Source organism: Lycorma delicatula, chromosome 6 (genome assembly GCF_047948215.1).
Source record: "Lycorma delicatula isolate Av1 chromosome 6, ASM4794821v1, whole genome shotgun sequence".
Lineage (NCBI taxonomy): Eukaryota > Metazoa > Arthropoda > Insecta > Hemiptera > Fulgoridae > Lycorma > Lycorma delicatula.
This window is the reverse complement of record NC_134460.1, coordinates 140,818,715-140,843,270: the sequence shown is the minus strand read 5'-3', so window position 1 is coordinate 140,843,270 and position 24,556 is coordinate 140,818,715. Positions and strand designations below refer to the sequence as shown.

General features: G+C 30.2%; 2 protein-coding genes across 4 annotated transcripts in view; both read right to left on the bottom strand.

Moving 5' to 3' along the window:
- The window catches only part of LOC142326948 (dynein beta chain, ciliary-like), a 35,083-nt gene extending 33,541 nt beyond the window's left edge, over nucleotides 1-1,542 (bottom strand). Inside the window, exon 1 of the mRNA XM_075369679.1 lies at nucleotides 1,411-1,542. Coding sequence (XP_075225794.1) covers nucleotides 1,411-1,542 — 132 coding nt within the window. The remainder of the gene's footprint in view (nucleotides 1-1,410) is intronic.
- A 4,184-nt stretch (nucleotides 1,543-5,726) lies between these two features.
- Nucleotides 5,727-24,556, bottom strand: part of LOC142326299 (AP-5 complex subunit zeta-1-like) — a 53,529-nt gene continuing 34,699 nt past the window's right edge. For 2 of the 3 annotated variants that reach the window (XM_075368672.1, XM_075368674.1), the window contains 4 exons: nucleotides 24,061-24,181; nucleotides 23,252-23,391; nucleotides 13,295-13,390; nucleotides 5,727-9,393 (listed from right to left, as the gene is read on the bottom strand). In XM_075368672.1, the coding sequence (XP_075224787.1) occupies nucleotides 13,300-13,390; nucleotides 23,252-23,391; nucleotides 24,061-24,181 (352 nt within the window). In that variant the 3' untranslated portion in view covers nucleotides 5,727-9,393; nucleotides 13,295-13,299. Of the gene's footprint in view, nucleotides 9,394-13,294; nucleotides 13,391-23,251; nucleotides 23,392-24,060; nucleotides 24,182-24,556 lie in introns of those variants that run through there. The other variant, XM_075368673.1, reaches the window with a different exon arrangement.

Genomic DNA, 24,556 nt, shown 5'->3' with positions numbered 1-24,556 from the left:
GGTAGCCAAGAAAGGCTACCATTGATCATTTCCATTTAAGTTTTCATTGAAAAAAAGAATTTTGTCAAATAATGCCACACCAAACATGGAAATATACGTTGGAAAGTTTCCATGGTACCATGTGGATTCTCTTCACTCCATAAATGACTATTTTTACCGCTGGGGATAATCTGTTGGCTGCAAATATGGACCACACTTTTTCACTATGTACTAATACCTGGACTACGCTCTACGCTAAATCACATGATGTTCATCATAACAAGATGATTTAATTGGCATTCAACAGAAAGCGAACATGCTGAAAATGACCCTTTTGTTTGTAAATGCTGATACATAGAAGAATGTTTAAAAATAATTATTATTTTGTTTATTTTTAGTCTGCTTAAAAAAACAAAAAAACAACAATTTTTAAATGTTTTTATTGGCTGTATTTACATTTACAATACAAAATCTTTCAAATTTATTTTACATTCATTCATACTGTTAAAATTTTAGCAAAAATAACAATTTTTCTTTAATTGTTTTCCTCTTTATCTTTATCATCGCATGCAGAGGATGACAAGATCATCCGTCTCAGGACTTCTCTTGACTTCACAGTCAAGAGATTTCATCCCACATTGCAATCAAATCACACCCTTTTGGTCCCACAATTGCAATGACTTTTTTCAAGGCTGGGTTTATTTGAATTTTTTTAGTTTAGGTGAACTGGAATGATGCCACAGCAAGAACTTGTTTCATCCCAGCATTGACATACATTTCATTGCCAGTGATGATATGGAAAAAAGTTGTCTCCCTGATACGCTTTTCTTTCACATGTTAGGTCTTCCTTAATCTCACAACACCATTGCCTCACTTTTCCTTCACACTTAGGTAAATGTACATTACTTAGACCCTGTACATTTCACACAATCGATGGTGAATTTCATCAATGATCAAATTTCACAAGTGGCAGGATTTATAACCACACTCATACGGCAATGTGGTGCCAATAGACTCATTGGCACTCACTTTTAAACTCTTTTAAACCCCTGTGGTGCTTCATAATGTATCCTCAGAAAAAAATGGTTTTTACTAGACTATAAAAGTCTGAGGAGACAAATACATAGTTTTAGGTTTATGCATTTATGTAGCATGCAGGTTTCCTAGTTTATAGTGGAGGCTGCAGTCTACTGCTGTTAGACCAGTACGTAATTGCTCAGACCTGATGCAGTGTAATGGATCATTGGTGCAGGATAAAGGTGGTTTGTGATTATCAGATACTTTTACTATTATAAATAACTGGGAGATGCATAGGCATAGTCGTCAATACATTTCTGACAAAGTGTCACTTCATGAAGCATTTATTCAAAAACATTAAGAAACTACATAATATTAAACTAACATCATCTCTTTAAAGTTATCAAATTATACCTTAAATTCTTCATTTCCCATCATTTTTTGCCATTTATCAACTTTAAATTTAATAGTTTTTGATAGGTAAGTGTAGAAAAATAAGAGACGTGGGTCACTTTCTACTGGGTCTTCATCTACCGTGTCTTCCATTTTTTATTTTGTATTTACTGTACTCCAGAAAATATTCAGAAACTGAAAAGATTGCATGTATATTTAATTTGACTAGAACAAATTTCAGTAATGGAAATTTCCTATTTCTTATGACAGTAAAATTAATGTAATGAATGATTAGATTGTACATTGTAATGCTAGATCAAACTTGTAATGTTTAGAAATGCATAATTTGAATTAAAAAAATATCTTTTGCAAAAATATCTTGTCACTATGTACAATAAATGTTATGAATGTTTTATAAAATTACTGTTTTTGTTTAATGAAAAGAACATTATACTTTTATGAACATTTTGTATTAGATTTAAGAATATTTCGTTTTTTCTATCAATATAAATTAATGTATTTACTCTAATATCAAGGCTGATATGACTCAAAAACAAACTAAAAACAATCCAATATTTGGAATGTTAAGTTAAAAACACACAATTTTGCAGCAACAAACAATTTTTTAAAACCTCCTTAAATGGATTTAAATGAAATTTTTACATTATTATAATTTTCCTGTCACAAATTGAAATAGCAAAATAGAAATATTCAGTGTGTTAAAACTTTAAATTGTTAGTTTATAAGGTTTTCTCCTTTAAAATTATGTATTTGTATCAACTAATTGACATTTACATTAATTTCACTTTTTTTGGTAATCTATGTAGTATTTCTTGTTGCACATAAATTAAATGTTCATTCATTTAATTCATTGCCAATATAAATTACATGAGGAACATTCACGCAACAAATTCTCTATACTCTACGATTAAATAGCCAATGTTTAACATCATTCTGCCAATAAAGCTACAGAGTTCCTGCCCAATTGCATTTGGAAAAATACACAGGAATAAAAAAGTCTTAAAATAATATTGAAAACCAGCAAAAAATTAGGAATTGAAAAAGTTTCCTTTTTCTGTTTAGCCTCCAAAACCACGTAAGGTATTATACTTTAGCATATGAATGCGGATGATATGTATGAATGAATGTAAATGAAGTCTAGAGTCTTGTACAGTCTCAGGTTGACCATTCCTGAGGTTTGTGGTTAATTGAAACCCAACCACCAAAGAACACCAGTATCCATGTTCTACACCGGTATCTAGTATTCAAATACTAAAGTAACTTGCCTTTACTACGATTTGAACCTTAGAATTCTCGACTTCGAAATCAGCTGAATTGCAAAGATGCATTCGCCACTAGATCAACCCAGTGGGTCAATTTTTTTTACATCCGCACATTCTAAAGTGCATCTGTACTTTAAACTTCTTTTTTTGTGTAAATCTCTCAATATATACTAAAAAATATGTATACTACTTAACTAGAAATTTATTACCTTTGCATTATCTTTAAGTTTTCTTCTCTTGAACAATAGAATAACTTTACTAGATGAACAATTGTTACAAAAAGTAAAAGCAATTGCTGATTAATGGCATAGTTGTAATTTTAGCTGTCCCAGGCTAAAGTGGAAATGTAGCATAAAAATAGTTTATCCACTGAACTCCCAGTTCAGACTACTTTACTAGGTAAAAATATACTCACAGAGCTTTTATAAATTTTCTAACATAGTGTTTTATTAATTTTTGTAGTTCCAACATGATAAATTATTTTATGTTAAAAATATGAAGCGATTGTAATGTTACAATAATGTTCAGTAACTGATAAAGCTTCTATAATTACTTTATTATAAAAGGGTACACACTGGAATTTTGCCGCACAGACTGAGGAAGAGCAGTGAATGTGTGGGTTGCTACAGGTAGTTAGTTCAGAACATCTGAGCAGACAGTAACATTGTCTTATTGCACAACAAATTATGTGATCACCTCTGATGCTCAAATTACATCAGAGGTGGGCATAAGTGTTAATAGTGTAATAGCAAGGTACCAAGTCTTCTCAATGAGGCACAGATAAATGTTTAGAAAGATGTTTGTCAGTGACTTCTGAATCCCTTTAAGGAAGGAGAGGCATTTTTTGGCCATATTGATGAAACATGGGTTCACCACTATACCCGGAAAGCAGAACATAGAAGCTGGGGAAGTGGGGAGGGGGCACCAATCAAGGCCAAGAAACGCTAATCAACTGGAAAAGTTCTGGCAACTGTGTCTGAACAGGAGATACACCATTTTCTACTGTTCAATAAATTATGATTTCTCACCAACTAAGGTGTCAAATCCTCTGAAATTTTGACTACTGCAGGCACAGTTCAGAGATGATTTTTGGGATTCAAAAGGTGTGCTGCTGATTGATTTTCTGCACGACAAATAAATGAAGCATACTAAATCGCTGGTAGTTGCATGACGTCAAGTTGCATGACTTGCTACAATTCATTGGACACTTCTTGAACACTCACCATTCAGTCCAGAGTTAACATGTGATTTCCACATGTTTGGTTTGCTGAAATAAGTTTTAGGAGGGGAAAGATTCGAAGAATTAACTAATTGTGTGCAATTAGTTGTTGGTGCAGTCAAATTAGTTGCTGGGGCAGTCGTACTTTTTTTTTGTATTTCTGTTGAAGGAAACTGTGTAGAAAAATAAGATAACTAATATCAATAAAGCGTAAACAAAAAAAATTCCAGTTTATAACTGAATGACCACAACCATAGTTCATAACCATAGAATTGAGGGCAATTTTAGTAAAACATTTTATATCTGAAGATTATAAAAAGTTAAAGCCAGATCATGATCAGAAATCAAATCTATGAACCAATTTAAAAACTCAGAGCATATTAACTGCAACAAATGCACCACACAAAAACAAATTGAGAAAATATTCAAACTAAATCTTTTTATTAAATTGGAAAAATCATATAAAGATACAAAACACCAGCTTAAATTATTTAGATTTATCAACAAAAAGTAGTACATCAGTAAAAATAAACTGTACATACTTACTTTAAACAGAAAAACAAATAGTTATTTTTCCACAGTATTTTTTTATTAATGGATTCATTTAAATGGAATATAAATATGTTACAGTATATTAAATTATTGATCCTAACACTGATAAGACCTATAACTGATATAACAGTATGCAGACTGTATATAAACAGTAAATAATTACACAACAAAACAAAGGTAATATCACTATAGTAACATTGCCATGGAAACATTACATTTCAAAAAAAATCTGTTTAATCAATGCTGACAGGTTTGAAGTTTCATTTGAATGTACTGCATTGTGATTTCTACTCAAAATTTCTCTAAAATACATTAACAAGTAAATTGTGTTCAAAAAGATTTTTAATTTGCCCTTTAAATTAAATATTTTTGTTTTTATTTTCAATTTTACTGTTTTATTTATTTTTGATTGTTAAATGACCATGAGTTAAAAATTGATATGGCCCCTATTTTTTAATGAAATTTATGAAGGTGTTTAAAATGTATTTTTTTATTTATTAGAGAAACTTGTGCACATTAGTTGTAAGAAAGTTGTTTATTAAAGTAAATGTGAGTACAAATACTATAATGATGCTCAATCTAATCTTGAGATAGAAGGAAAACAAAAGAGTAATTTTTTCAAAACATTTTTTGTTAATTTTGATACATAGAATCTGAAAATGATAGTAAAGTCCAATTTTTTGAATATATATATATATATATATATATATATAAATATACCTTTTTAAGAAATTTTATAATATGCTGTTCCATACTTTATGTATTAATTTTTAATTAAAACTTACAAACAAATAGCATACAACAACTTAACAACTGAATGACTGGAATAGTTCAGTGCTTGTTTCTGTTTTTCAGACAATGCTACCAACTTTGGCTTTTATTTTATTTGGCGCCAAATCCAAATTATAATTTTAAGCTGAACACTTCTTCTATGCATATAAATAGGTGCGCAACATGTGAAATCACTGTCCTCTAAACATTAAATTAATTTATTTAGAATGGTATGGAAAAAATAAATGTTTTTTCAACAATATAATTTAAAAAAAATAATTTTGCAATATTTGGTTTGAATTAATTTACTTTTTTAATTATTAATTATTAATGCCTTGTAATTATTATTTCATGACTATGGACAACTGCAGCCACAGTAATCGTAAATATTAGAGATTAAAACAAAATATTTAGAGAAAAGAAGCTTGCGATATTAAAATTAATAACTAGCAAAAGTCAGTGGATAAAGATTAATTAAAAATTAAAATTAAAAACAATATTCTTGAGCAAAAAATATATAATTTTATGATTTTGTACAATATTACAAAAACTAAATAAAAATAAAGATTTGATAGAATAATAATTAATATACATGTATTCAGAATGTACAAAATTACACAAAACACTTATATGCCTGTAACATGAAATTTATTAATATAATATTTGGAATAATCAATTCAGATTAAAAACTTGTATGAAAGACATTTCACAGTTGTAAATTCAATGAAATTATATAAAGGATGTAAATTTTATATCATTCATTTAAATTATAAAATCAAATTTCTATCAAAGTTGTTAAAAAATAAAGGGAAAAAATCATTTAATGAGCACTAATTACATCAATAGCTTGTAACTTTTTTTTATCACTTATCATCTGGCCTCCAAATATAAATTTGTGATAGTTAAGTTTAGCTATACAACTCAAATTTCCAAATATATGCATCAATCAAAACAAAACATTCTCCAACACAGAGCGATGCAGAAAATTTTATGTTATCTAGAAAATAAGGTATAAGGTAATTTCTATTTTTAGATTTCTCATAATTTGTTACGACCAGCAATTAAGTGAAAAATAATATTCTACATATTACTATTATTGGGTGTACCAAAAAAAATCACTGAATAAAAAAACTCACTCTGCAAAACCATAAATATATGAACATATAAGTCAAAACATTTCAATAATTCTGATTTTTTTTTCGTATGTATCTTTAAGTCCTAATGTAGGTTTGAATTGGAAATGATCTATCTTTCCCATATAATATTAGCAACAAACAAAAGTAGACTGCACACTACAAAAAAAAACTTCCAAGGGAAGAAATAAAACTGTGGTTTACTGCCTTAGGGTACACACTCAACGCAAGCAGGAAGTCTGATTCAGACCCAATACTGATCGGTGAGACAAAATTTGCAATGTTTTTAAACTTAAATGCACATAGTAGCAGCAGGCACCAGTGCCAACTTGCAGGTTGTCTGAGTCAGACAATTTGTCAAAATGAAATGTTCATTCTGGTTTCAGATTCAGTACAACAAGGAAGCGTGAACGTTTAATAGGTGCACCTCTTTTTGTTTATGTGGTAAAAAGTTTATTTTAATATTGTGTTCTTGAACTTTTTGGGAAGGTGTTTTTGTTTTTATATTTATAAAAAAAACTATTTAAAAAAATCTAGAGGTCCTATAATTATCATATTCGTAATAACAAAAACAACTATAAATTGTAATATTATTGTGTAAATGTAAATAATGGATATTGAAATTCTAATCTCTAATGTTGAAACCGGAAATTTGGAATAAAAAGCTTAAATTGCATTCCAACAAGAATTATTGTCTATTCCTGTTAGCAAAATAGCCAGTGATATGGGTGTTCAAGCAATAAAAAAAAACCAATAATTTTTAAATATGACAGTACTTGCAGTAATATATTTGCAATCCCTTGACAGTATCAGTTAAGTAAATATTATATTAATAACAGTTCAGTATTACTTTATACAATTGCAATATGCTTTGTTAGTTTTTAGTCATCATATGACAAGGAAAGTTTTTCCATTTAACAATTAAAAATGTTTCTTGCACCTTTGGCCTCAGTGAGAAGCCTTCCATGTCTCTCCCAAGTTACTGATTCACCATGAAAGTAGTATAATTTACAGGCCTGTGGTACCCTTCTTTATCTATAATGGTATTATGTAGAACACAACACATTTGAAAATTGTTTCAGCTAAATCTATTTTTGTTTCAATGGCTTTGGAAAGAACACACCATTTTGAATACAAAATTCCAAAAGCACACTCTAACTGTAATAGTTCCTATATGAAAATAGAAGACCAAAGCCCAGAAATGAAGCCTATAACTACAGGTGATTCAGCAAACAAATCATGTGAGCCAAAATGACCGCATTTTAAATCTCTATTGCTTTTATGACACATCAAACCACAAGCCTGCACAGGTAATTTTTCAGCAACAAAAACTGCTCCACTACCCAATGAAGCAAACAGATTTATAATGTCAATGAAGACACTGATAATGATGCAGCTGGAAACCAGGATTTTCAAGAAGTTCCATTGCATTTGACAAACCTAATACTGAAGAAAGGACATGTTCTACGTGAAGCAAACACTGTAAGACCAGGAGCTAGAAATATTGAAAACAAAGATATTTTATGGCAAGAGAAGAAGAGAGAGGATTCTGACTAACACCAAATACAATGAGACAATGATCAACATGAAACAGAGAAAAGTTACAGTTTATTAAGCGCAAGGCTGAAAATGAAGATGAGTTGTTTTTCTATAGCCTGCTATCACCTGTTCCAAAAATACCAGACAACATGAAACTGTCTTTCAGAAACCATGTTCAAGAAGTTGTGATGCAATCTGCAGGCAATTTTGGATGTTCAAATTAAGAGCTGCATTTAAATATAGAGCCAAGTGCACCTCAAACATTGTATGCTTACAGCTCTTCATTTCTAAGTAACATACTGTCCTCAGATCAATCTGAATTATCTCCCTCTAACATGGATAATAATCCGAACTGTGGGTATTTTACAACACCACAAGATACACAACAATTCTCCAAAAATCCCCGTAACCTTAATCATTTATCTGTTATATAAAGATTTCATTTGTCATAAATTTCTGTTTTCTATTTTCCATTTTTATATATTTTTCATTACTATATTATTCAAGGGTTTTTTTGTACTTTTTTGTTAATTTTAAAGAAATAATAAAAAAATTATTTCAATAACAATTATGAGAAATCTGTATTAGTTTATTTATTTATTTATCTATCTTACTTTATGGTTAATATTAGCTGTTCTTCTACCAAAATTTCCTGCTGATGATAATTACACCAACCTTTCAATAACTGATGCTCAATTTTCTCTAAAACGTAGTAGAAAGTTTTAATTTCCATTCCGAAATATTCAAAGAACTTGATAGGATCTTTTTTAAATCATCAAAAAGGTGATGATATTCTCCATATACTCCTAAGCCTTAATAATATCATGAACCCCAAATTTCAACTGTTTAAATTTTAAATTGACATTTTCTGATACCAATAGTATCAAGACAGCTTCCTCACAACTGAACTCCATGATAATAAAATAGCAATTAATAAATAATTTTATCGCAATAACGAGCTTGTAAATCTGACTACTAAGTGCATACATGTGAAACCCCAGCACATTGATTTTTAGTGCCAGTAATCTGAATCTGACCTGCTTTTATTGGGCACCCAATGAATGCTTACTAATAATTATATTAGTGTAAAAATCCAAAAATATTTTCATGTAAGTAAGAAATCTACGCTCTTATAAGTAAGATCATAATTATCACATATTTTGTTTATTAATGATTAGTTTCAACAATTAACACTTTTATATTTATTTTTTAATTATTATAAAATCTGCCGTATAAAAAATAGTACAACATAAATGTAGAGTTACAGAATTACCACCAAACATATTTTAAGGCTGTCAGTATAACACAAAATACAATAAAGAAGGAAAATGTTATGGAGTTTGTAGAGTTTTTTTACTCAAAAAACCATGACATCACCAAAATAAATATTTTAGATCTATCAACTATCTGAGTTTTTACAATGTTTTAATTCAAATCTCATGATTGTAAACTCCCACAATTTGTGTAATCATGGTAATTTTTTTTAATCTGCTTACGTCTTCTTACCCTGTAAAGAAATAAATAACATTAAAATATACTCCAAAAAAATGTATTGAGTTCTAAAATGAAGCATACCTTTAATGTTTTTCAAAATCCATCTACAGAAGCTTTTTTTATAAATAGTATTTTGAATTATATTATTTAGGTACATCTGAACTTTAATTTTATTTGCGTGAACATGCTTAGTAAGTATTGTATAATACAGAAGAGCTGTATCAGTAACGACACTGGATTGTTCAAAGTAAATAATGCTGATATGAAATGAAAAATTTCCAGATCTTTGTTGAGAATTAAATCAAGACAGACTGAATTATTTTTATTAATAGTATGCAAACTTGAATCTACAATAATCCATATTTTATGTTTTCAATGAGATGAGGGTTATGTTACATGATGTAACTAAAATCCACTAATGTTATGTACATATTTAATTACAGTAATAAACTGTGTTCAATTTTACTAACTCTGTTTTTTGAAAAGTATATTTAACAAAGAAAATCTGTATACATTTTATTAAAATTAAAATGTACTAGCTATCTGTCACAGCTTCGCCTGCGCTATATGGTTACTTGCATTTACCGTAGCATATATCATAGCATCGTATACCTTCACACCCATCAAAAAAATCAAAGTAAAAAAAACCAAAAATGGTTTTTAAATATTTATCTGAAGAGTTTTTGCAAGCGCAAATCTACTGAATATCTCATTAATTATAGTCGGGATTGGGAAAATTTACAATCATGGTTCAACATTTTTTTTACCTTTCTTCATCCCCTTTCAAAGTCAAATTTCAAAAATATAGATTAATTTATTTAATGTAAATCTAATTCTATTATTATATAATATTATTCATTCAACTGTTTCGAATCATTCATTTCAAATCCTGTTCACAGTTCATTAATTCAATTATTATATTTTTTGCTTCAATTGGCAAACCTACACTAATACATAAACATATTTTTTTTCCAGGATAAAATGCATCCAAAAACCTTCTCAATTTTGCCAAGAAACATGGGTAAAAATTTAGTAGCATGGGTAACAATTTGTTTATCCCAAATAAAAACAGCATCTTCCTCTTTATATAATAGTATAGATTTTATAATTGTCTTTACAATGTACTTTTTGCTGGAAGGACAAACAACACTATTATACATAACTATTCAATATTTTGGCAGAAAACAAATTTAGATTACTATAAAAAAAGCATTATCAAACCTTTTGCACTCAATTTAGAATTATGGTATTTAGGCAGTAAAATTCAAAGAACAGGCAAAAAAAATACCTAAAAAATTAGTCTGAGCAAGAATTATGAAGGAGAAAAAAATTTGCTGATCAAACACAGATATAGAAATTTGAGTCTTAAAAATATTTGTATGGAGTGAAGAGGTAGCAAATACAGACAATAAAAACCTAATTTGCAGGCCTTTGAGATGCAATGATAAGAGACAAATTTTGAAAGATAAATTAGAGGTTTTCAGGCAAACTGAAGAAAACAAAATATGTGCAAATTCTTGTAAATCAAAGAACATTTAGAGTCCAAGGATAGTGGAGTCAATCCAAGTGAAGAGAGTAAAGACAACAAAGTATGTAGACTGAAACTAAGAAATTAATACAGATAGAAAGGAGCAGTAAACCACATCAACCTAGTCAAAAGACCAATGGAAAAAATTAACTACAAATCTACTAGTTAGTCCGTGATTTTCACACTTTTCTAATTCATAACCAATAATTTTAATCCTCCAAAATATTCAAATGTTTTCTTTAGAGATAAGGTGTACATTTTTATATAAGTCAATAGATAGATATTTTCATAAAAGACCACACAAACTTACCTAACAGCAAATAAAATACCACAACTGTTCTATGGACGTAATTGTTATGGTGGTATTAATTAATTATATTGTAACAGAACTTTTTACTTAATTAACTTTACTGTTAAAATAACTAGCAATGAGATAACCTATCCAAACAATTAACTGGTGACTTTTTATTTCAAAGCATATTATGTATTCCAAAAGACTAAACAAGGAAATCATCAGGCTAAGGGGATGCTGCATTTAATATAAAGAGATTGTTATTATATGGTAAAATAACAAAAAGCAAGTATTGTAAAATGTTAAATTTGATACGTATGTGAAACATGAAAAAAAGAAAAAAAAGGCCTGGAGGTATTTGAAGTGTAATCATGGAGGAGACTGGAGAAGTTTGAATGGACAGAGTGAAAAATGAGAACATACTCAAATGAATGAACAAGTTTAGAAGCTTAATCACTATAATAATAGAATAGAAAAGCTAACAAGCCAGAACTTATCATCAGAGAAGGGCAAACTAAAACAGTGCTAGAAGGATCAATAAAAACAGCAGAAGAGAAAAAATAGAGGCAGGAAAAGAATGAAAAATTTAAATAATTTTAAACAAAATGGTAACTACGGGTGCAAAGGTTCTGGCGCAGGGCAAATAGTCATATGGAAATGAATACACAACCTGGTATCCTGGTAAGTTCTACAGGGTGTCCCATATAAAACGCAACCCAACCTTATATTGGTAGGTATTGAAATAATAAAAAGGCATATATAAATGTAAATCTAATTTTTATTATTACCATCCATTACCTTACATTTAGAGTAAATGTTGGAAGTGGCCGCCATCTTCTTGAATGCAAGCTTCAATTCTTTTTACAGCGTTTCTTGCAACTTTTTTCAAAGTTTGTGGCTGGATATTTAATACAGCTTGTTCTATATTGACTTTCAATTGTTCAAGTGTTCGTGGTTTGTTGCTGTAGGCTTTTTCTTTGAGGTAACCCCATAGAAATAAATCCGCTGCAGTCAAATCTGGAGATCTTGGTGGCTACAAGCCTCGACCGATAACACGATTACCAAAGAATTCCTCAACGAAATCAGAAGTTGAACCTGCATAGTGCGATGTCGCACCGTCATGTAGCCAGCAGTGTCTGTCTTCCTCTTCCAAGAGTCCAATGAACTGAAATAAAATATTCTGATATCGTTCTGCATTAATGGTGTACTCGAAAAAAATAAGACCGATTATTTTCTTTTGCGATATCGCACATCATACGCCCAACTTCTGCAGGTGTAATTGTTTTTCATGATAAACGTGGGGATTTTCAGCACTCCAAATTCTACTGTTTTGGCTGTTTATGTAGCCATCCAAATGAAACCGTGCTTCATCTGTGAAAAATAACGAATCCATAACATTAATTCCCTCACGCAGAAATCGACAGAACCATTGACAATATTGTAGCCGTTTTTCTTTGTCGGGCTCAAGAAGTTGATGAACCGTTTGAATGCGATAAGGTCGTAATTGTAATTGTTTGGTCCCCGATGAACAGTTGATTTAGACAAATTAATTTCAGCAGACAAACGTCTGATCGATTTATTTGGTGAGGCGAGTAATCGGTCTTTGATTTCAGTGACTGTATCTGTATTCAACACTGATGCAGATCTTTTGTGTTCCTTGTTATTAACAGAACCAGTCTCTCTAAATTTTGCAATTAACCTTAATACTGATGTTTTGTTAGGAGCTGGTTTATCTGGGTACTTATGGCAAAACAAATCTTGCACTGCAACCACTGATTTCGTACTGAAGTACGACTCAACAATGAAAACACGTTCATCTAGCGAAAACACCATCTTGTCTCTAGCAATACACTGAACGTTATGATTGCATTGTTGTTACTATCGGTAGTGTTCTACTGCGTCGCCGCAATGTTCAGATGTTGGACGAGTCCATTTTAGTAACGAGTAAGGGAGTAAGCTTGACTTTTGAAATTTCATGGATGAGTGATTGATGGGTTGCGTTTTATATGGGACACCCTGTATTTAAAAGAACTTTTCAATTTTAACATACCAAAAGATTTGATTTAAAAAGAGAAAACATGACAGATCACATACCTCATTTATGAACCAGTAAATAATGTAACAGCCTTAATCATAGCAGCCATTGTTTTGTCACCTTCACCAGCTGGAGCGAGAACCACACTTGCAACACTAAACAAATAAATTAAATTACAGCCAAATATTAGAAAATTTATCACAGTTCTTTTTTAATCATAGTTTATTTTAAACTAACAAAATGTATTCAATGTAACCATAATAAAAAATAAAACTTGATTTGATAGAGTGAATCTTCTCTATAAAAAAATTAAAAATATATGTAGCACATAGCAATAAAACAACATGTAACAAATATCAAATAATACAGATTCTCTCATACATTAATTAGAAAAAAATTCTATTCAGCGAGATGTAAAACTTTCCAGTATGGCTGAATTTTGAAAGTTAAGTATAAGATTGGAATGATGTTTTAGGATTTTGGTATGAAAAGATAGAAGATATATGATAATCTTACATAACCATCATGAAAATGATTCTAAAACAATTGTAAAAAAACAAGCCATAATAAAAAAGTGGAAAAATATTTCATTTAATGTTACAGTAAAAAAAAAGAAAAAATGTTAAGACAGTTTCATTAGAATCAGTTAACTTGTTGGTGATGTTAGAAATTTCAAACAAAGTCTAGGGCTTTCTCATACCATGGCAAGACTTAAAAAAAAAGCAAAGTTTTATTTATAAAAAAAAAAATGACAAAGGTAATTCTAAAGAATATTAGGTGAATTTTACTAAGAAGATAAAAGGTAGTAAAAAATAAACATTATTCTATTGTAACACATATAGTAGAAAGTCTAGTCTGCACCTGGGAGTATGTTTTAGAAAGATATATATAACACACAAAGAGAATAATTAGAACATTTTGCTAAATAAGAAAATGAATTATTTCAGAGAAATTAACCTAATAATATAAAAAGGAATGCAAAAATATAAGAGCTTACAGCAAAATCCATTAATATTTAGCCTACTTTATACATCTTCATACATACATACATGCATCTTCAACCCCGTGATCCACCTCAAAGGTTTTTATGTGGCCCGCGGACTCAAACATTTTTTTATAAAAACATGTTGCATAAGAAAACAAATATGAATGCATAAGAATTAAAATATAAAAAATGGGATATTAAATTTGATTCCGTATTTGTCAAGTTTGTAATAAATAAACTGCAGTAGTAAACTCCACAGAACTGAATATAACACTAAGATTCAGGCTGATAAGCTATGTTGGTTTGTGAGTGTTTTACACAACTTACAGTTTCATGGTTTCTAAAAATTTATGTAATATGCAGCCTAACTTGCCCTTCCATTCCATTTCCTGGAGAGAGGTTAATGTGCCACAAATGCTCATGTTATTCCAAGTGTAAGTCAAGCTGTGTTGTTTCTCTGCAATGTTATGGGTAGCATGAGCAATGCGCAAAAAGAAAAAAGAAAATGATGAGTTTCATGTTTTTCAAACAAATCTCTATTTGTTTGTTGAAGTTCATTACAAATCAGCTTGTTTGATGTGCCACAAATCGATTCCTCTAATGAAAGAATATACAGAGCTTAAAACAGCACAACTACGTATGCAGAAAAATTTGTTACTGTTTTGAGAACAGTTGAGGATTGTTGAGGTGAGTTTTAAAGAAGCAATTACAAAGACAGGAATGTACAAAACAAAATGTAGATAATGAAGCCACTGTGGGAGTAAGCTTTATAATTACAAAAAAAATCTGCTTCAAACCTAAACCTTTCATTGATGGTGAGTTTATTAAAGAATACATGGAACCTGTTGCAGAAATATTATGTTCTTCTCATAAGCATATTTTCAAAATTAGCCTTTCCAGAGTATCAACAGTGAAACCCACTGGGTTGGTCTACTAATGAACTCTTCACAAATCAGCTGATTTTGAAGTCAAGAGTTCTAAGGTTCAAGTCCTAGTAAAGGCTTTTACATGGATTTGAATACTAGATCGTTGATACCGGTGTTCTTTGTTGGTTGGATTTCAATTAACCACACATCTCAGGAATGGTCGACCTGAGACTGTAAAAGACTACACTTTGTTTACATTCATACATACCACCCTCATTCATCCTCTGAAGTAATACCTTATGGTGGTTCCAGAGACTAATCATAAAAAAAGTATCAAGAATGAGAAATTTGCAACCAAACTCATTTTTTATTCTGTTGCCATAAATGAAAGCTTGGATATGATATAGTGTAATAGTGTATCTATGGAATTGATGATAATTTTGAAGTATATCGAGAGACGGTGGGTGTTTATCCTATGAAGGAGACTACGAAAGAATATGATATCTTTGAAAAATTGGTGGTAGTTTCAAATACATTAAATCTTCAGTTGGCAAATTTAACTGTAATTGTAATAGACTGTGCATTGGCTACAGTTGGTTGGTAATCATGGAAGATTTATAGCTTTGATAAAGAAAGGTGAAGACTTATCCTTAATGCAGTACCATTGTATCATACACCAGCAGAACTTAAGTGCAGCAATAAATTTTGATAAAGTGCTGTAAATTTTAAGGCTGTCATAAATGTCATGAATTCATTAAATCCCAGAGGCTTAACTACAGTCTCAAAATTTCTTAATCAAGATAAATTCTGAGTGAAAGGGATTTTGTTTATTTTTCTAATGTAAATTAGCTTTCTAGAGATAAAATGCTGAAGAGGAAATTAAACTTAAAATATAATTCTTACATTTATTGACAATAAAAGTAAACCTTTTACTAAATTTAATGATCCAAAATGTCTAAGTGACTTAATTTTTAACTGACATCAATGAACATCTTAATGATTTAAACACATAGCTTAAAAGAAAAGATAATTCAATTCATAATCTTTATGACAGTACCGAATCTTTTGAAACGAAACTTAGCTTATGGGAAACAATTTCAGAAAAATTATTTAACATACTTTCCAAAATTACCAAAGTGTGAATATTCTGATGTGAATAAGTACATCTTGGCATTGCTCTGAAAGAATTTAATTCAAGATTCGTAGACTTTAAAAAAAAACAAAACACACATTAACATATTTGAAAAACCATTCAGTGGGAGATGTGCCAGGGATATGTAAATGGAATTAACTGATTTACAGTGCAGCACTGATTTAAAAATCAACTTAAGATGTTTGAATTCTATGCCAAATACATTGACAAAAATGCTTACTCAAATAATCTACAGCATGTCATTATTTGGGATCACCTACTACTGTGTACAAAATCAAAAGAGGGAAAGAAAGGCCAGACAAACGTAAGAGTCAATATAAAGAGTACATTCTGATATTGACAAACTTACAACTAAGGTAATGAACAGTGGCAAAATCTTATTAAAAGTGTCTGAATTTAATTAGGTATAATAAATGAAAGTTTTTTCTGTTTAATCATAGATTATACCAGTGCTTACATTTTCAAAAGCAAATACTATAGATACAAGTATACTTCATATTCTGTACAATTGATATCAATCCCAAAGTTATCTTTGATATTAATTTTTATATTCTGGTAAAATTCTAACTCCATGAATTAACCTATTAAGTTTTTTCATATAAAATATATGTTTGTGCTATTTTTTTCCTAAATAAAAGACATCAATTTCAAAGCAGTTGAAACTTTACAATTGAAAAAGCAATTTCTCAATTACAGTTTAAAATCAGGAGCAGCAGGATTAATTTTTTATTACCCCATGGTGTGTATGGAAGCTTTTCACATAGTAAAACTTTTGAATTTTTTCTAAGAACTTCATGAATTATTTCACCAAAGATTCATAAAGTTTCTGTACACTAATAACAGGAAAAATGAGATATGAAGAGTCTAAACTGAATGAGTATAAAACTGATCCAAACAGAACATTGAATTTTGTGAGTAAAATTGGTAATGATAAAAAATTCAGTAGGGAATTTTGTTGTATAATAGATGAAAGTAATAACAATGAACATTTAACTGAAATAATTAGTATAGTTAATTATTTCAATCATTATTTTAGAAATGTAGGGAAAGTTACAGCAGGATCCATTAAGCAAAAAATATCCATTTGTACAACTAAGCATAGAAAAACCGCCAAATTAAAAAAAAAATAGTATATTTTTAAAACAAACAACCTCTGCCAAAGTTATAAATACAATAATGCAACTAAAAAACAAATCTGGTGGTGTAGACAACACACATGCTAAAATCATAAATGAAATTAGTGGATGTATTACTATCATCTAGTATTTAGAAAGGATCTATCCTAGTAATTTCAAACCAGCAGAGGGAATTCCTGTTTTTAAGTCAGGAAACAATAAACTAGCAACAATTTATAGTCCTATATCATTGACCCCCTATAAAAATATTTTAAAACACTACATACAAAATCATCAAAATTTTTGGAAAGTAGAATATTATAATCTAAGTCTCAGTTTGGTTAAAAAAGGTAAAAATAAAAGATGCCAATGCTGAAATTACAAAAATGATTGCTGAAATTTATATTGCAAAAACAAAACAGTAGCTGTGATTTTTTTATGATTTAGCAAAGGATTTTGATACTGTTAACCGTAAATTACTTTTAGAAAAATTAAATATAAGTACAAGAGGAAATTTATTGCAATTAATAAAAATTATTTGTATAATAGAAAACAAATTGTGAAAATTAATAATATTAAAAGTTATTATATCATAACAGATACTAAAATACCACACAAGGTACAGTACTTGGACCATTGTTATTTATAATGTATATAAATGATATTTTTATAATGAACTCAGATACTGAATGTATTATATCATATGCAGATGTTACGGTTTTGTTATGTAAAGCTAACAACTGGGATGAAACTAAGCAAATGGTACAACATTTATTAAAGAATACAAAAGACTACCTAGATCATAAATAAATGATCATTAAATATTAACAAAACATTTTGCGTGGCATTTTCAAATCGCATTGACTTATTACCCAACGAATTTAATTTTTAAACCGAAGGGAAAGTTATTAAAAAAAAGGTGAGTAAAGTATTTAGGAATTATCACTGATCAACACTTGTGTCGGAATTATCAAACGGCTAGTTTTGTGCAAAAAACCAAATATATGATTTACATTTTATACAGATTTGGCATGTTACTTGCTTCTAAAAATATCTTCGTGATTGTGTAAGGGTTATATTATAGTATAATTACTTAACTGTATTATTGCTTGAGGGGAGCAAATAAAATAACTATGAAAATGATTGAAAATGTTCATAATAAGATTATCAAGATTCTAAAAAAAAATCTGATGTGGACACCACATGACTTCCTTGTACACCTATTAAATTATATACAAACATTTTTTGATGTACTTCATTTAAACTTATTTCATTTGAAAGTGAGAAACGATCTTCCAATTCTTTAATAAAGTAGACACAACTGCTGAAATATTAGTTTTTATTAAAATCAAATATTTACACAATTATTAATTCAACAATCTTACATGAAATATTAGGATAGATTAAAATCCTTTTATTACTCGTATTACTAGATCAGTATTATTCGTATCTTTGTAAGTTGCCAATTAACAATTGGATCAAACCAATTGTACAATTACCACAATTGTACACATTGTACCAATTGTAGATCAAACCTGCAAACTGCACGATATCACATATGCTACATACAAAGACGGCAGAACAAGAGCTCAGGCGAACAGAGTTAGCCGAAAGGCTTGGAAGAGTGCTACAGCTTTGGATTCAAGTGCGGCGGAAAAGGCGGCAGCATGGACGGTAACCAACGCAATGAGTCAAATCAAAATTGGGCGGACGAGATAAGAAAAAAGTTACTCCAAAATAGAAATTGCGTGGAAGATTGCATCTAAAGAAAGGCAGTCTTTGAAATTGAAACACTATAGTGGTTGTGCTAATAAAAAAAGTCCTAGATTCCATACCATTACGTCCGCTGTACGATTATGAATTGTTAAGAGTACGCTAAACAATTTAAAATCCCATGCTTCAGAGGAGTTTTCATGCAAGACAAGTTGCCGAAACAGCCGTGGAAAAACGAAGCAGGTATAGTAAACTTCAACGTTTCTAAAGGGTCAGGTACTCACTGGGTTTGCTATAAGAAACGCGACTATAATGTCGATTATTTTGACAGCATCGGAAACATGCCTCCGCCGAACAAATTGGTAAGATACTTTGGAACCGACAACAGTATAGAATTCAATTATAATCGTCATCAAGCCAAGGACGACATGGTGTGCGGTCGCTTGTGTTAGCGGTTTTTGCACAGAATGATAAAGGATGAAATTTCAGAAGGTTTGCACTTGTTTTTATTCTTTTCAATTGCAGGAAGCCATGTCGACATCTTTATCTTTCAGCGTTGTCAGTTTAAAAATCACCCATACATTCTTTCCGGAATTATAACGGTAACCCGACCAATGGGAATTGGGATTGCAGTACATAATAACGGGCAACAGCATACCCAACGTTGAAGAGGGAATAAATAACAATTTTACGTTTGTGTTCCCAAAAGAGATGCAAGGGAATGTAAAGAAAAAACACACCATAGGGATACCTACCGGCTGTTACGCATTTGAAGATATAGCTGAATATCTTCAAATGAAAATGACAAACGTAAGGGATTAGTGTCGTCAAAAGCCAACAAGAACACCCTATTGTCCGAACTGAAATCTACCATTTGGGTGGAAACAACTGATGAACACAGCATAGGAACACTGCTCAGCATTAAACCGTAACTGATGGCACCGGATATAGTGCACACTTCCGAGAACTCGGTGAATACAGCGCCCGTGAACGTGATCCGCGTCAAGTGCAAACAGGATTGTATACTGCAGGAATTTCACCTTGTTGGCGGATCTGGGCGATGTGATCGAAGAGATGCCGTGGAACCTGATATATTTCATATTTACCAGTCACCAAGCGTTCTCTAGGCGAGATAGAAATACAACTGACCGATGAGAACGATCGCCCGTAGAATCTACGCGACGAACAAGTAAGCTTGCAGCTGGAATTGAGGAGGATGGGATCGTGAACAAAAAGGAAGCGTAAAAGAATTTTTGCAATCATGAGTAGAGTTTTGTTGTTTTTTTATCGCTTCAAACATATAAAGTGTATATAAGAAGTGATATACCACCACCACAAGTCCGAACAATCAAAGAGAAAACGTTGGCGTCTAACAGAGGATTCTGATGTCTGAAGTCATCAGAATCGGTACCAATTGGCGAGGTGTATCACAATACCGTGACCAATACTGGAGTTCGTGATGCGGTAACCTAGTTATACTTTTGATGATATTATATAACTTGAAAGGAGACCTTTAATAAAGCACTTTGTCAATACTTGTTGAGGTTCACTCTCTTGGTTTCTACCACTTGTTTGGTAAACCGGTTGAAAGCATAACAGTAACCGTCTTTCAAAAAGTACAACAGATCGTCCATGTACCAGAACACTCCGTTAATTGCGGTCAGCACTCCAACAATTTCGATACGATATCCGTTCTTTTACATACATTTTCATTGTTGATTATACAAACAAGATCTGATGATGTAATTCATTTATTGTATCCGCATTGTAAAAAATATTAATGTACATCTATTTCAACACTGTTATCCTCTACTAATAGGCCTCTGCTATTAGCTTTGAACTAAACATATGTAGTATGATACTGATCGATTCATGTGCATAACAGTGTAGATAAACTTGCTAAAATCAAAATACCTTCGACACAAAAGGATTCGCAGCTTTTGTACGATTTGGTAGTTGATTTAAAGAGAAGCTTTTCAGAATTTGAAACACTAATAAACAAATCAGTAAAGTTAAATAAACTGTTACAAACTAAGGCATCAAAATTCATAACCACAGGCACCAGTTTAGATTTTCTAGCATTTGAAGCTACTTCTATTAGCTCTAAACTAAAAATATATGCAAAATGGTATTAATATTACTACGACCCTTTTAAAATAACCCTGTCGCAATTTAGTTATCACCCACCATAACGCACTCCTTTCCGATCTTTTGCTTTTATCATGGTGCCAGTGACATATTAGTATGATGTCATATTTGAAACATAGAAATGGCATCATAAGGGTTCTTGTTATTTGTGTTTTCCAGCTGCACTAAGCAGGGTCAAAGATCAAGTTTGTCACAGAAGGAACATACCCGAACTATTAATATCAATTAGACAAAATACTAAATAGCAAAGGAATTACAGTGCTTAGATTGTCACCTTACCGCCTGGATTTTAACCCAGTTGAATTTATTTGAAATCTAGTTAAAAAAAAATTTGAGGCTGCAATATGTCCCACATGTCATTAACAGAACTGACAACTGTTACATTAGATGCAATTTCATTAATTACTGTAGAAGACTAGAAAATATTAGTGTTGAAAATTCAGGAAATATGGATTCTTACTGGAAAACAGATGTGTTAAAGGTAGACGCCATTGAAAGCATAAATATAGAATATAGGAATGAACGATAAAGGGATGGATGATATAAATATAGGACAGCATTTCTTTTTTTAGAATGGATTAACAAGCATGTCACTTTGTTCAGTAGAACTAAGCCCAGACTGTACTGTTGTGTTACACCTCCATCTCTGTCTATAGCCAAGCAAAACAACAGTGCTGCATTCTCTATGAATATGAACTTTGGCTTTTTGACTTGTTCAGTAGTACTTATACTAACTATTAAACAGGAATGCCAATTTAGCTAGTTCGCGATGTTCAAAATTTATCTGTTTCAAATTTCAAAGTCTCTTTATCATAAGTCAGTATTATAACTAATACTGAAAAGTTTCTTTCTTATGATTCACATTACTACTTACTAATACCTAATTAGGACACAAATCATGCTGACATTATAATTTTTTTATGCATGATAATGCTCCAGTTTATGAGAGAGACAATATCATGCATAATTGAATGCTTTGAAGAAAAAACTTCCATAGCACTTTATACTCTTATCCAAAGACTCCTATTACTTCAAGAAGCATCTAATCTAGACATACCCTTGCCAAAATGATGTTGTTAGTGATAACAAAGTGTAAAACCATTCAAGAAATAGCGTTAAACTTACCTCTTAAATAAAAGTTACTAATTTTTATTTTGCATTCTAGAAATACAAGTAGTTCTAGTTTACTTCTTTGTTATATCCCAATCTTTTTGGTCCTATTTTGTGAAAGACCAAATTTTTTCAGAATAGAATTCTGTTTAGTTTCAATAACTTATCACAAGAAACTTTTAATAATAATAATAATCTAAAGATCTCTTTCCAGACCGCTTCCTTTCAGCTAATTTTATCATGTTCGAAAAAAGTAGTTGATTACTTTTCATTTCTTTGCCATATTCTGGATTTAAAATTTTTCTAATGGAACTATATTATAACAAGTTCATTATTGAATTTTCCAAACAGTTTGGACTAGCAAATCAATCCTATCTAAAGGCAGTATAAAATAAATAAAACTTTTTCTATAATATATCCATTATAGGTGAAATACATTTTAAAATTTTTCTGTCAATAGGGATTTTTTTATATATATATCTACATTGAAGAAATTATCAGATAAATTATTATAAACTACAAATGTGGAAAAAAAATTGAAAATACATTATATAAAAAACACTGACCTTAAGAGGCCAGTTGGGCTGGTGTTCTTAGACAGTCTAAACACAGGAGCTTAAAAGAGACTTGGTTTCCTGTACAACAGCACAATGAAGATTAAAAAAATTAATTAATCCACATTTACAATGACAGACATCAGTGTGTTCTTTAATAACATATTCTATCTCTATCTAACTCCCCACACACTTATGACCTATTCAGGAATGTACCTATTCAGGAATACTCCCAACTTATCAGTTTTATTTCAAATCCTAAAAACATTTTAATAATAAATAAAATTAAAAAAGAAATTCCAAACAATGAATTTGCACAAACTTCCAAACAATAATGAAACTAAAAAAACATTAATAAAATTAACATATTACTTTGGGTTTTTAAGAAGTGAAGACATCTGATTTAAAGCTAAAATGACAGGTGACTGACTATCATGATTCTGAGCCTGTGTTAACACTTTATTCAATGACAAAACGGCTCTGGGCAATAAATCTTGACTCTGACAAGATAACTGTAACAACAATCAAAACAGAACAGAATAAACACACAACAAATTAAACATAACAAACTTAAAATTAATCTAACATCATCACTTCATTATGCAAAATCTGACATTGACACAATTCATATGTAATATGTTAAAAATTGTATCTAAACAAATGAGGCAGCACTTTCTCAATAATAAACTGCTCAATACTTTTGGATAATAAAACATTATTTTATAAAAATAATAGTTACAAAAATATTATTTATGAATTAACACGACAGGTATTTTAAAATTTTTTAATTAAAATTTACATGTTATTTTTTCATACAATCATTTTTTTTAAATAGCTTAAACTAAAATCAACTGTGTTTTTGTAGCATTCTTGAGATTTAGAAAAATAAATAAACAAGATAAAAAAGAAACATTCCCACACCTATCATAAATTTTTTTTCTTATACTGATTTAAGAAACACATCATTATAAATTTATGTACTATGTTTACTCTTTCACGTATAACAACTATGTTATAGTATCCACTTTACAGAAGCTATAACTTCCTCATACATAATATCAATATTTATTATTAGATAGCATAAATATTAGCATAATTATAATAATTAACCAACTGCTAACATTATAATTAACATCTAAGGAAAACCCGATATTGCAATAGATAAAAAAATAAAAACATACCCTAGCTAATGTAGTAACCATTGTATTTAGATGACTTAATAAATTACTTGTATCAGTAGTAGCTAAAATCTCCCATAAAGCACATTCAACAACTTCAAAGTGTTCTGACAGTAATTCCGCTCTACAAGAAAAATACAAATTATTAATTTTTTTATTATCAGAAAAGCATTCTTTCTTAACCCAAAATGTACAGAGTAAAAAAATATCTAGCTGCAATAACTTTCTTGTGAAAGTTAACAGCTTAAGAAAATCAGTAACTTAAGAGTCACACATAAACCAAATTAACAAACATGTACTAAATGTAAAACACCAAACTCAAATAGTTTTAAATAATCTGACCTGAATCTATTTCAAAGTCATGATGAAAATTATTCTCATAAAAGGTTTAGTCATTCCAGACAATAACCAGTTATCAGGTTTATTAGTAAAATGAAGTGTAAGGAGTTTCCCATTGCTTTCAGAGCTAAATATGTTGCCAAATCCACTGAAATAAAGA